The sequence below is a fragment of the Elaeis guineensis genome, chromosome 3, assembly GCF_000442705.2.
Source record: "Elaeis guineensis isolate ETL-2024a chromosome 3, EG11, whole genome shotgun sequence".
NCBI lineage: Eukaryota > Viridiplantae > Streptophyta > Magnoliopsida > Arecales > Arecaceae > Elaeis > Elaeis guineensis.
The window spans coordinates 125,104,562-125,116,999 of record NC_025995.2 but is presented as its reverse complement, the minus strand read 5'-3'; the positions used below and the strand labels follow the sequence as shown (position 1 = coordinate 125,116,999).

The 12,438-nt window shown below is 40.1% G+C and overlaps 2 protein-coding genes across 2 annotated transcripts; both read right to left on the bottom strand.

The window, feature by feature from the left end:
- Positions 1 to 175: 175 nt before the first annotated feature.
- Positions 176 to 3,700, bottom strand: LOC105040296 (tryptophan aminotransferase-related protein 3). The gene is made up of 5 exons (XM_010916766.4): positions 2,740 to 3,700; positions 1,684 to 1,981; positions 1,253 to 1,542; positions 880 to 1,169; positions 176 to 626 (listed from the first exon to the last, which is right to left on the bottom strand). The coding sequence occupies exons 1-5, from the start codon at positions 3,183 to 3,185 to the stop codon at positions 418 to 420; spliced, it is 1,533 nt and encodes a 510-aa protein (XP_010915068.1). The 5' UTR covers positions 3,186 to 3,700; the 3' UTR covers positions 176 to 417.
- A 160-nt stretch (positions 3,701 to 3,860) lies between these two features.
- On the bottom strand, positions 3,861 to 10,580 carry LOC105040299 (ATP synthase subunit d, mitochondrial). The gene is made up of 5 exons (XM_073254869.1): positions 10,394 to 10,580; positions 9,152 to 9,232; positions 4,576 to 4,640; positions 4,385 to 4,471; positions 3,861 to 4,263 (listed from the first exon to the last, which is right to left on the bottom strand). Exons 1-5 carry the CDS (start codon positions 10,578 to 10,580, stop codon positions 4,162 to 4,164), a joined length of 522 nt encoding a protein of 173 aa, XP_073110970.1. The 3' UTR covers positions 3,861 to 4,161.
- Positions 10,581 to 12,438: the final 1,858 nt, after the last annotated feature.

Here is a 12,438-nt window from a genome sequence, read left to right as displayed (position 1 = left end):
TAATTTTGACCTGACGAGGGGCGATACGCTTCTACCAAAATTTAAAACGGCCGGTGCGGTGCCATCACATTAAACCGAGCGGTAAGTTTGATGAGATTTATACCTTCGTGGGGCGTACAGGGAAAACAAACTGCCTTATCTATTTGGAAAATGCTTAGATGCCTGCTTATGAAAGTTCACAAAGCTCACTAATATTATGTGCATACGAGAAGCGACGTCGAGACATACTCTGTTCTGGAAATTGCCTAAACCTATTGTACATCCAAGCTTCACATTAGCTAGCGGAAGGTACATGCAGAGAGAAAAATAGCAACCAAAGAGAAAAAAATGAATGTATGAGGTGATAAATATTGAATATCCAAAAGAAGGTGTTCTTCTATAAATGTTTTCCCCGTACGATCTCTATCTCAATCCTTCTCACATATTTCTGGCTTTCTCCTTGGTGATCAAAGCATCCATCCGTCGAATCAACAAATCGAAGTCGTCTTGCGACCTTATGAGGCTCAGACGAGTGTAGCGGCCATCTGCTCCAAATTTGTACCCCGAGCGGGAGATTATTCCTCCAGCTCTCAATACAGCATAGCAGTTTTTGTCTTCCTCCCTCTCGCACTTCAACCAAGCGTAAGCTGCGCCGAAAGACCGTTCATCATAAGAGAACTTATTAAAAGATGCTTTGACATTTACTTGGGTCTAATTTTTATGCAAGCTATCAGCTATGGTGAAACATATGCGGTGACATTGTCGTCAGCTTCAAAAGTTCAAGGCCGGTCTGCTTGCAGGATATTAAGCGGGACGGAATATGATTCCAAATTTACCACCACATTGTTCCGCATTAAAAAGGAGAAAAAGTAAAAGGTGGTAATTTCGAGTAACAGTCACCTGGAGAAGGGTCCCTGATCTTTCCAAAATAGTTGCAGTACTCAGGACGCGTTTGTTGGAGGGAGAACCGGTCGGAGGACGACACAAGCTTGTTCAATTTGTGCCACCTTTCCCTCATGGTCCTAAATGCAAACTCAAAGATGCTCCCTGCCGCCCCTCTCTCTTCACCCAGCACTGCTTTCAGGAGCTTCAGACTTCTTAGCTGAGTATCCCTGGAAACACCCATCGTGTTGATTCCCAGGTAGGTCAGCATTCTCTTGTACACTCCCTCATCCTTCACAATCGCCCACCTGTCGAACAAATAAAGCATGACACCAAGTCCTGAAACTAATAAATTAACATTCCCAGAGTAGAGTCTCTTCTGATACTTTACCCAAATCTGCTACCGGCGTGACCTGTGAGCTTGGAGATGGTGAAGAGCATGAGATCTCCATCAGCTGGAGCTTTGATTGCGGAGAAGTGAGGCCAGTAGTAGGCGTGGTCGTAAATCACGGATGAACCTGGAAGAATCGGTTGCTGCATGCGCCCATCTGGGTTGTTGGGAGATGTCACAAATTCGATAAAATTTGGCGCAGATGAGTTCAACTTGTCGACCCATTTTGATGTTACCCCTTTCCATTCATACGCTCGGGAGTTGAAGAACTCGGTCTGCGTTCTATAAACCTGAACGTTGAACACGAGATCAAGTAGCCATTAGGAAGAAACTTTTATGGGCTGGTTCATTACCAAGTAGTACAAGTCGTGATGGTTTGTCGCATCGCAATTAAGAGTTATACTGGAAGGCGATTAAGATGGAGGGGTGACCATGTAGTAGGGGACGGATGCAACAACACTAGCAGGGGATGATACTGTGCTGTTTGGAGAAAGAGCATGGACTGCTGCGTTGATCAGCTGCGTGGATCCAGCCCCAAAGATGATGAATCTCCCATCGGTGATTGCATTTCCTACATGTGAATGCAGTTTTCGAATGTGTCTTTCGAGTTCGATAGAGATGAAGTAATCACCATCTGTTTGGTAGCTCATACGGTGCCAACCGGCCACAACAACTGCACTGCTTGCTGCATGCTGCCTCCAGTATGGCTCCAGAAACAGGGGATCGCCACTGCGAAGTTAAATAAATAGTGTTTATGAGAAATGACAATGCCAAGAATGGCAACGCCAGCAATGATAGAAAGATGATTATGAATCTTCTATTCTCGACCGGGATCATATCTCTCTCTCGTCACGCGCGCACTTTCTTGCTTTCATCAAAAAAAAAAAATTTTGCAAAAGCCTAGGTGCTCTTTTGATCATTAACTAGGAAGAGAATCTAAATAAGGAGAGGTTCTATATCACTATTTCTCATGAATCTGTGCAAACTGATATAATTGTACACCAAGAAAAAAAATGCATGTTGTTATTGTTAAATTTGAGTATTACACTTTTTGCACGCAAGAGTGATATGAAACACGTTTGCTTCTTATTTAACGCAACGTTTCCTGTAAGCCTAAAAAAATCAGATATCAACCTTATGTGATTTCCTCTTGACATTGGAAAACTAATACAAGATCTTTTTGAGATAGATAGAGAGACAGACTTAATTTATAGACACGAATATAAATTAAAGATATTCTATTGAAACATGTAGCGATGCAGACTCGAAAAACTAATGCAAGAAATTAATACAAACATGACTATAAATTAAAAGATATCTTACTGATATGCTAAGTGATAGAAATGCGCTAGTTTGCTATAGAATTCAAGAGCATAATTTGAGATTCTGAAATGTTTTAGGTTGCGCACTATTGAAATGACTCTTCCCTAGTCGATATTAATAACAAGGAAAATTCCATTCATTGAATTGAACACCACGAGACCCACCTTTCAGCATCAGCAGCACAACCCTGCACAAATTCCGAGCAATCCGGGCCTCTATAACATGCGTTGCACTCACAGACATGCTTCCCGTCGACAAGAATCCCGTCCACAAAGGCTGATCCATGCCCAGAACACGAGCGAGCTGCCACAGCTTCAGCTTCCGTGGCTGCTCTGCTGCTCCAGCTTGGCTCAGGTGATCGGAAAAGAGCTCTAGAGATGAAGAAGAAATTCAAACAGGGAGAACATATTAACAAGGAGAGACAGAAGAGGTAACTGAAGTTATAGGCCTTGGTATTGGGCGCTTTGGGCCCTTCTATCAGTTTGATAGAGAGTTGGGACGAATCCATATTTCTTTGTTTTATTTCCGCTAGTTTGCAGTTCCATGAGGTCCTTTTTATACTCGCAGCTTTAGCTTGCTTCGAACAATCACCGATCTGCAGAGAAACCATTCAACAGGCGAAAAGTTTGAGCAGGTGTTCAATTTGAACACTGGATTAGGATCACCACTTGGAAGCGCGCGGTCAATAAACAGATGGTGTTCAATTCGAACACTAGATTAGGATCACCACTTTGAAGCGCGCAGTCAATATGATCCTCAGACCAAGGGGGAGGAAAGATTTAAGTTTGTAGGGATGAACAATAAACCATAGAAAAAGTCAGCTGTCATGTCCCTTATTTCAAGACGCACGGATGATATGATAATAATCTCATTTCCTTGGTATGGTTCCTTTGACCAATCTTTATGGCTTACGTTTCTGAACTGTGTTCACATCGTCAAGAATGACCTAACCATTAGCACGTATATATTTCAAAGTAGACTGCAGTTGAAGCCATTGCTTCCAAGTTATTCCATCTTTCACCAGAAAATGCAAGCTTTGAAAAGTAATCTTTTCGAAAATATTTTTTTTTTGAAAAAAAAAAAAAACAATTGCAATGCAAAAAAACAACCAGGAATTCTGTGGAGATGGCAATCCAACAGCCACTTCTTCTTCTCCTTCCTTTTTTGAGAGAGAGAGAGAGAGCTGGGAGAGATTAATCCCCATACAATATTATATTTATACACGCTCCACCCCCAATCCAGGCCAGATTCCAGAGCCTGAGCCCCAAGTCGATCGAGCCACTACTTGCCGAACCGAGATTTCATATTTATTGGCGTAATGCTCTTTACACGAAACCTGCACCTTGCGGCCTTGCCACAATCGACAAGGTGTAACGGTTCAACAGCAAGGCCCCCCTCAGAAGACGTAGTGTAATCAGGTGATAACACCTAGTTCCAACTCTCAACAACGATAAATTTAACAAAACACCAGCAAATACTGATACCTTCTAAAGTACAAGGAAAAACCGCATTATCCTTGAGCTCAGGGTGCTTGTTCTTTATTGTTCAGTCACAAGAAAGCATTGAACAGCCAAATGATCTATCGTTCAGTATCCCCAGTAGTCATTACGGATTTCGTCGTCAAACTTTTTCTTGAGCTCAGGGTGCTTCTCGAAATACTCATCTGCGGTCATGGTGCTAATCTTCTTCTGCCCGGGATATGTAGTTTATGAGAATCAATCACATCACAAAGAGCTTTGCAAAAAACTGATTATAACCCAAAAACCAAAATGGTTGGTGCGGCATGCATTCAAGCTATTCTATCCTTACCTTCATCTCTTGAACCTCAGCAATTTCCTTCTCCAACCTTTCTGAATCCTTCAGAGACTTCTGTTCTGCTTCTTTCAACTCCACCAACTGAAGATCAATAAATAAATATTTTTGTTGTCTCGTTTTTTCAGAGATATAGATTGGGAGGAAAAAAAAAAAGAAGAAGAAAAAATGGCAAGGTAGACTCTCACCAAAGCATCAAACTTGGGCTTGTACTCTGGAGTCACATTGTCAACGTACTTAGGGACCTCTATGCCTGCAAAAGGATGGTGTTTGCATGAACAAATCATTAGTGCAGTAAAAGATGAATCACCATAAAATGCAGATATGCACGAGCCAACAATAAATTAGTAAATTGCCATAGACGAGTCTAAATAGAAATGCTTGGTGAATGATGATTCATAAAGCCAAGCCAAATAGTTGGGACAATGCTTCAAGGTTAATCCATTATAATTGTGTTAAATTTCCCCTAACATATAGAGTGAAATCTTATAGCACATTCATCATTAGGGCTGGAACTGGGCTAGGCCACAACCCCACCCGAGGGCAGCCCGAAATTTTTTTCGAGCTTTGGAACAGGCTTAGGTCCTTTTCTTTAATTGGAAAAATCCAGGCCCGAACCTTGTCTGAACCCGAGTGGGCCAACCTGCACTACAAAATCCCAGAAAGTAGATTGGGCCTCTTCTCGATTGGTTTATTCTTCCACAACCGAAGCATGACTCTAGCGATGTTAATAGGCGTCCCTCCTTCCAGAGATCGCCATCCAGCTAGTAAGGGTTCTATTGCAGTGGGATCACGGTATCAGCGACAGTGGTGGTGGAGGAAGCCGAAGCAAAGTGGGGTGCCAGAAAGGCGATGGCACCGTGAGGGACAGAGGTGGTGGCGATTGCACCGAGACAACATGGTAGGGGCCACCTTCCTAGGGGACTTCCTCCGAATGAAGCGGCAGCTAAACAAGGGTGGCAAGGTGGTGGATGGCCACTTCCTCCATGGTGGAGGGGAGCGGTGGAGCATGAGACACTAGCCGGCATCCACTGTTCAAGGATGGAGGTTGTTGCCACCGACGGAGGGGCGACAAAGATGGTGGGGTATCTGGGGAGGCTGTCGATGCTGCTTATCGAGATTGCAAGGGAGAGGGGGAGGTGGGGGGAAATCAAAACCCAATGGACGAAGGGCCTATATCAAGGCATGCAAGGATGAAAGGCCTATATTGGGATCAAGCTTGAATTTGGGCACGAGCTCATCTCGAACCCTGTCAACCCAATGGTATATCCGAGCCCAACCCAAAAAAAAGGGATCTCTATATCTAAACCCATACCTGGCCCAAAAAAAGGGGCTCTATATCTAAACCCAAACCCAGGCAAAATATTGTTCGGGCCCAACTCGTAGCCTGACCTGAAGTCGGTCTGAGCCCACTTCCAGCCCTATCCATCATGTTACTGAAATGAACCTCAAAAGTTGAAGGTTGAACTAAAGAACTTAGTTGTTGGGTTCAGATCATCAAACCCATGAATTCTCATCCAAGAATCAAGTCATTGATCGGACATAAAATATGAACAGAAACTTCTTGGTTATTTTATCATGACCCAAAATATGTTAGGTTTTTAGTACATTAAATTGTAGAAAAATGGCATAACTCTTCACATTAACTTCCAGAAAAATGAAATGTTTTGGATTCTAATTTCCTCAAATTGCTGAAGAAAACTAAAATATAAATCTTTGAGACCAGATCAGCAATAGCATCAATCAATCAAATCCTGTTCAGCATCCAGCATGGAGTGAAAAAACTGCTCCTAAAAATTCTCATGGGATAAGTAGCAGACCAACTTGATGATTGCCCATCTAGATGTAGAAGATACTATATGCACTTTATGGATAATAATGAAATTTTCCAGCTCATGAAATGTGAAATAAAAATTAATTAAAACCTTTATATTATAAGATGATCCATTAAAACAAATATCTAGTGATGAAACTTGGTTGAGAGAGAGGAGGATCTGTGATAAAACTTAGTTGAGAGAGAGGAGATTCTAACATAATAGTTAAAGGTTAGAGGCAAACAATGTTCATACTCCAAGCACTACTAATACCTACTAGAGCTTCCATCTCCAAGACAGAGAGAGAAAGAGGGGAAGAATAACAAATGAAGCAGATGAAAGTAGAGCCATACTGTAAAATAAGTGGTTGATTAGGGTTCTTTTCTGACAGATTCTCTGTTTTCCCCTTTCAAACCAATCAACATTTGTCACACACCATAAGTTTCCAAATGTGATCTTCCAGATGACTAACTAATAACACTTTCTTCTACAATTAGGCCTCTATGCATTTCTAAAATTAGAATTTCCCAATTCACTTCCACATAAAGGCCTGTAACTACTTTTAGAATCAAAGTTTGCCATACTAATCGGTACCATACCATACCGGTATGCAGTCTCATACCGTACTGATACTTGATATGCCTCACCGTCTCGTACCGTATAGTATACCGACACTACAATAGGGTGGTCGCAGAGATAGAGAACCTTGTCTAGAACATATCAAATTCTGACTGTTAAGGTGCTTTCAACCTGAACACATTACATGCTTAGAAGATGCTCCACTTGCCAAACCTCCAAAGAAAATTAAAAAAAAAAAAAATCAAGAAGAGTATATTGGGCATATCTCTCCCCTTTCTTTGTCAAGATATTATGTGGTCCTCTCTTGAGCCTCCCTGAAGACATAGAGGACAATGGCGTGCCTTCCTCAGCTAGATTCATAACAACCTCCAACAAATCATCTTCTCAGACAACGTACGAGATCTGGAATGAATAATAACCACCATCTACTATGCACTGAGATTCCTAAGACAGCATATACTCATCTTAACAAGTCAATTCCTGACAAATTAAAGCTAAGGCCCTGTTCAAATGAAGCACTTTGATGTCCACATTGGTCAATTCTTTAAAGAACTTATAACACATCCACAATATTTGTTTCCAAGATATGCCAGATATGCCTATATGCCAAATAAAACCATCATGCAGATTGCCAACTAGCGCCTAAACTGGGTTGAGGCAGGCCCTCCATCCTAATGAAAGTGATTTTAGACAGTAAGACTAGTGGGTTGAGGTTATCCTCGATCTGGCATCCTCATAAGCATTGTCTGAACATTTGGCATCATCCTAAATGTAAGACCATTATAAGTGTCCATCAAGACAAACTCCTTAAAACCTTAACGTCTTGGTTGGGAGTTTGGGGAAGAAAATAAAAGGATAGAAAATATTAGTAAGGAGAGAAAAGAAAAATATAGAAAGAAAATATATTTCTTTCCTCTTGATTGGAAGTTTAAAGAACAAAAAGAAAATAATTTATTCCCTTCTTGATTGGAAGCAAAAAAAAAAAGAAAAACTAAAAAAAATGTTACAATCTTCTTTTACTATTATACCCTTGAAAGGAACTTAATAAACACAAGAAAGGAACCAAAAAAAGATCTTATCTTTTAACTTTTTCCATCTTTCCTTTTATTTTTGTTCATTTTTTCCATCCACATGAGTCTCGATCGGATGGGAGGTTAAGTGGGAGGTTTAAAAATAAGTCTTAGGATTGAAATGTAATGTTAATTTTGTTCTTCATTATTAAAGGGATAAGATGGAAATTATAAAAGATTCACTAACATTTAATTCTTTTTTCTCCAAATCTACTTGATTTGGAGGAGAAAAAAGTTACAAGTTTGAGGAGATTTGTATTCCCTCTATTTCTCTCCTTTTTTTTTTCACTTTTTCTTATAAAAAAAACTCCCAACCAAGAGAAAGTATTAACTTTCTCTCCCATTCTTTTCTTTTCTCTCCTATTCTTCTCTCCCAACCAAGGCGTAAAGGACATTTTTACATATACATGGAGGGAAAAAGACAAATGGTTAAAGAAACTTAATTTGAAAATTGAAATAACTTTGACATAGTTAGTCAATGGATAAGTAATTGATAATTCCGAAGTGTCAAGCTTCAAATTCAACGTCTTAGCAAGATTTTGACATGTAAGGCAAATGAAAAACATGTGGAATAAGACATATTTCTTCAATTTTCATAGTCCTTTATCATCTAAATATTTTCTCTTTACCAAGATTAATATGACAAAATATAAGTATGCATATGTAATACATGTATGTATGTGTGTGCATGTGTGTGGGTGTGTGTGTGCGTGCATGCGTGCGTGCATGCGCACGCGAGTGTGGCAGGGTGGGGGTGGGTGTGGGTGGGGGTGTGTAGGTGTGCATATATATAACTTGACATGTGTGTGTCTATATGCATATATATAACTTGACAATGTATAACTCCACAATGATAAGATATGTACGAGAAAAGGAATCATGAAAATGAAATAAATAACACCTCTGCATGAATAAGAAACACCAGATTAGATGATGATCTCATCATTACACGACAATATAAAGAGCCAAGGTTTTTGATGCCATGTCATGAACCATTTGAGTGCCTAGAAAAATCAACACTTCTAGACATGATTTTCAATGTTCCGGGTCTTCATAAACCCGCAGACTTCAGAAAATTCCCAAAATAACAAAAATGATTGATGACACAATCTAAAATTTCCTCCATTTTATATATTCATCTTGAACTTAAAAAATTTTTAGCATAATTTTATGTTTGCAATCTTAATTTATATTATCTACTGGCTGAAATGAAATGAGAATATATCTTCGGATCAGACACCATCAATCAGAAACTAATTTTCCAATGTTCCTTGAAGGTTATAAGTATGAAGAAAACATACTCTCATAAGCCTCTTTATACATATCCACCAAGCGAGATCCAATTCCTTTTCTGTAATATTCCCAGTCAATGGGTTCGGTTCCTACATGAGTAACAAGAGAATGACAAGTAATAGTTGTTAGCCTATTATAACATGTGAGCTAGAAATTAACATACATGCAGCAAAGAGGACAAAACCCTGTTTCTAGAGTTGGAGAGAGAGAGAATCACATCGACAATTTCAAAACTAACCTTACTACTTGCCAAACTAATTATATAATCAATGAACTAATTTAAATAAAGGGAATATATGCGGCTGAATAACACACATGCATATGGATATACCATTATTGAACTACAGATGGCAGAAGAAACATAGTATCATCTTCAGCACCGAACTAATATTCTTGAGCAATATTGAACCCTTAAAAAAATAAGATGAGTATCTTTGTGTGAGATCTCATGAGCCTATGTACTTCACGTAAAATAATGTTAATAGATGGTGACATACATAAGCCTAAAGTTCATGGTCAAAGGTCCCTCTCTCTGTCTCTCTCACTCATCTGTAAAGAATATGTGGATGCAAATTTAGTTGGAAAATTGAAGAAGAAAACAAAATATTGCACTGGTAGAAGAAATAAATGACTGATTCAAAAGCTGTTTTTGTTTGCTGTCCCAAAAAGAAAAATGATAAACAAATGAAGAAGCTCCAGTAAAACTAGTATCAGAAATATTGCGTAGTTCCTCTGGAGTATTCTTCAGGATGCCAAGGTTTACTGTTAAGATAGAAAATTAGAAATGGCGGCATTGCCGGAAGAGCCGGTTTGCAAAAGGCCTGATTTGCCCTTCTCTGTCAGTATACGAATGAATCAAATAAAAAAAAAAAGTTTCGATCGCGATGGCTAATACAAGTAACAAGCAAGCCAACAGTAGACCAGGTTGGCAAGGAGGACCTTTTTCGTCTATTTTTAAGAGATTTGAATATGGCATGAATCGGTGTCGAAAAAATCACTTTACTATCCTTGAACACAAATCATCTCTGCATCTCAAAAACATATATTGCTGGATGTTTGTATTAAAATTAAGTTATCGGACCAGATCATCCGAGCCCCAGCCTCTCAACTAGCCACGATCGGAACACCATTTCAAGAAATACATCGGAAACAAGAAACCGAAGCCCATAGAAGAATACAGCGAATCTAGGAAAGAAACCCTAGATCCCAAAGCATTCGTGGAAACGAAATGAAGGAAAAAAGGAGGCAACCGGCTGAGATTACCTGGCTGAACTTAGTCTGTAGGGCGTGGTTGACTTCGTCGAAAGAGCGGCGGAGGTTGGCGAACTCCTTGCGGGCCTCCTCGGAGACGAGGAGCTTCGCCATGCCGTCCCAATCGATCGACTTGGTGGCCTTCGCGGCCGCCTCCACCACCTTCTTCGTCCCGCTCCCGCTCATCGTCGCTTCCTTTTTCTGGGGGTTAGGGTTCTCACTCTATCCCTCTTCCCGAAGGCGGCGTCGCTTTTTCTCCTCCGCGATCTCTTCTTCCAATCTCGAGGGCAGGGGGAGCCGGAGAACATTGTCGCGGGAATGAATGCGGCTAAAAGGAGATGCAAATGGGCCAAACCAGGGTCTCGGCTGGTCAATGTAGTCGGTAGCACCGAGCCCAGCCCGAATAACACTGGCCGGCCCAGAAAATGATGGGCAGCATGGGCTCGAGAGATGGTGAAAAAGGGCATATCGACCTGGAGAATTTCTTTGTGCACCGCCGGTGGTGCAGAACGCACGCACCATCTACGGTGATTAACTCATACACGAAATTAAAATATAATATATATAAAAAAAAATTTTTTTCCAATACTTTGTGTGTAAGCCAATCATCACGGACGGTACCTACGATTCTGTACTATCTATAGTGCACAAAGAATTTCACTATCAACCAATTCATCCCGAAACTTGTGAGTTGCATGTAATAATATTCATACGAAGCAAACGACGTCAAGAAAAACACCTTCTGATAATTATTATTGGAAACCATATAACCCAGTAGGAGTTTGATGCTTTAGAGGAATTGATCAAATTTCCTCCCATCCTCCGGATGAAATGTGCAATGAATCCATGAGTCCTGTATCGATATAAGAGAATTTGGTCAAGTAAATCCAGAGAAATTGTTTTACGTATTCCTGCTCATTTTAGGTTTGATTAATTTTAGTCCTGACTCGATGTAAGAAATTTTGCCAAGTCCAGCAAACAAATCTGATAGATGAGGAATCATTTCAGAAATTGTATTGTCCTTGAATGGATCCGCATACATGTCTAATGAAGCTTTCAGATGCAACCCTGTCCTGCTCGCTACCTTAATGAAATCTATTGTAACATAATTTTGTGCATCCCTACAATGGATCAATTTTGTCTGGATATATCCTTTGTGCACACGCCCTTGAACCTTTTGATCATGATGGTTACCCCTCCCATTCCCTCTGGCCTCTTGTACCTATGCCCAACATTTAGCGCATATCCCTGATTATTTTCAGCTGAAGTCCCTCTGCTCGGCTCTTGCTCATCTTGGTAGAATTTATCAATTTGACAGACAAAATGAGATCTAATGACATAGACGATACATTCCATAGGCATGTAAACTCCATAAGTAGCCAACTGAAGCCTCTCACTTTCTTCATGCATCAGAGGGCAGTTTTGTTTCGCTCGCATGCACAGCTGTGTGTATTCTTTTTCTTCTTTTCTAAATACAAGAGCTGGGAAAGGTGAGTTTTCAAGCTTTTGTTTCTTGTGCAGCATTCTTGAGCTGCTAAACAGTTTCATCTACGATCGTAACATTCACTCCAGATTTAAAAGATTCTGTGCAAATATTTCTTAACTTGAGACAACATTTTAAGAGGTGCTTGATTAAGAAAAATAAGGATCTGAAATCGAAATCGAAATGAAAGACTCTCTTTGGTCAGAAAAAATCCAATTCCAATTTTAAAATGAAATAGAAACGACTCAATTGATATAAAACTCAATCCCTATTATATGAATTCAAATTTTCATTTCAATTTCGATTGTGCCGATCACAGAACCAAATACTTCGAAAAATTTAACCATTTCCATTTCGATTCTAAACCATTCTAATTTTCATTTTTATTCCGATTTTGGATTCGAACCAAACACCCTCTCAACGTAATCCAATGGCTGATGCTACAAACACGGCTCTTGTCAAACTTGGTATAAAAAAGTCTGCATGCATATTAACTACTTGCTGGCAGGAGACGGCAGCATTAGCGGCCGCAAGTGCTACTGCTCTGTCTGCTCCAGGTCT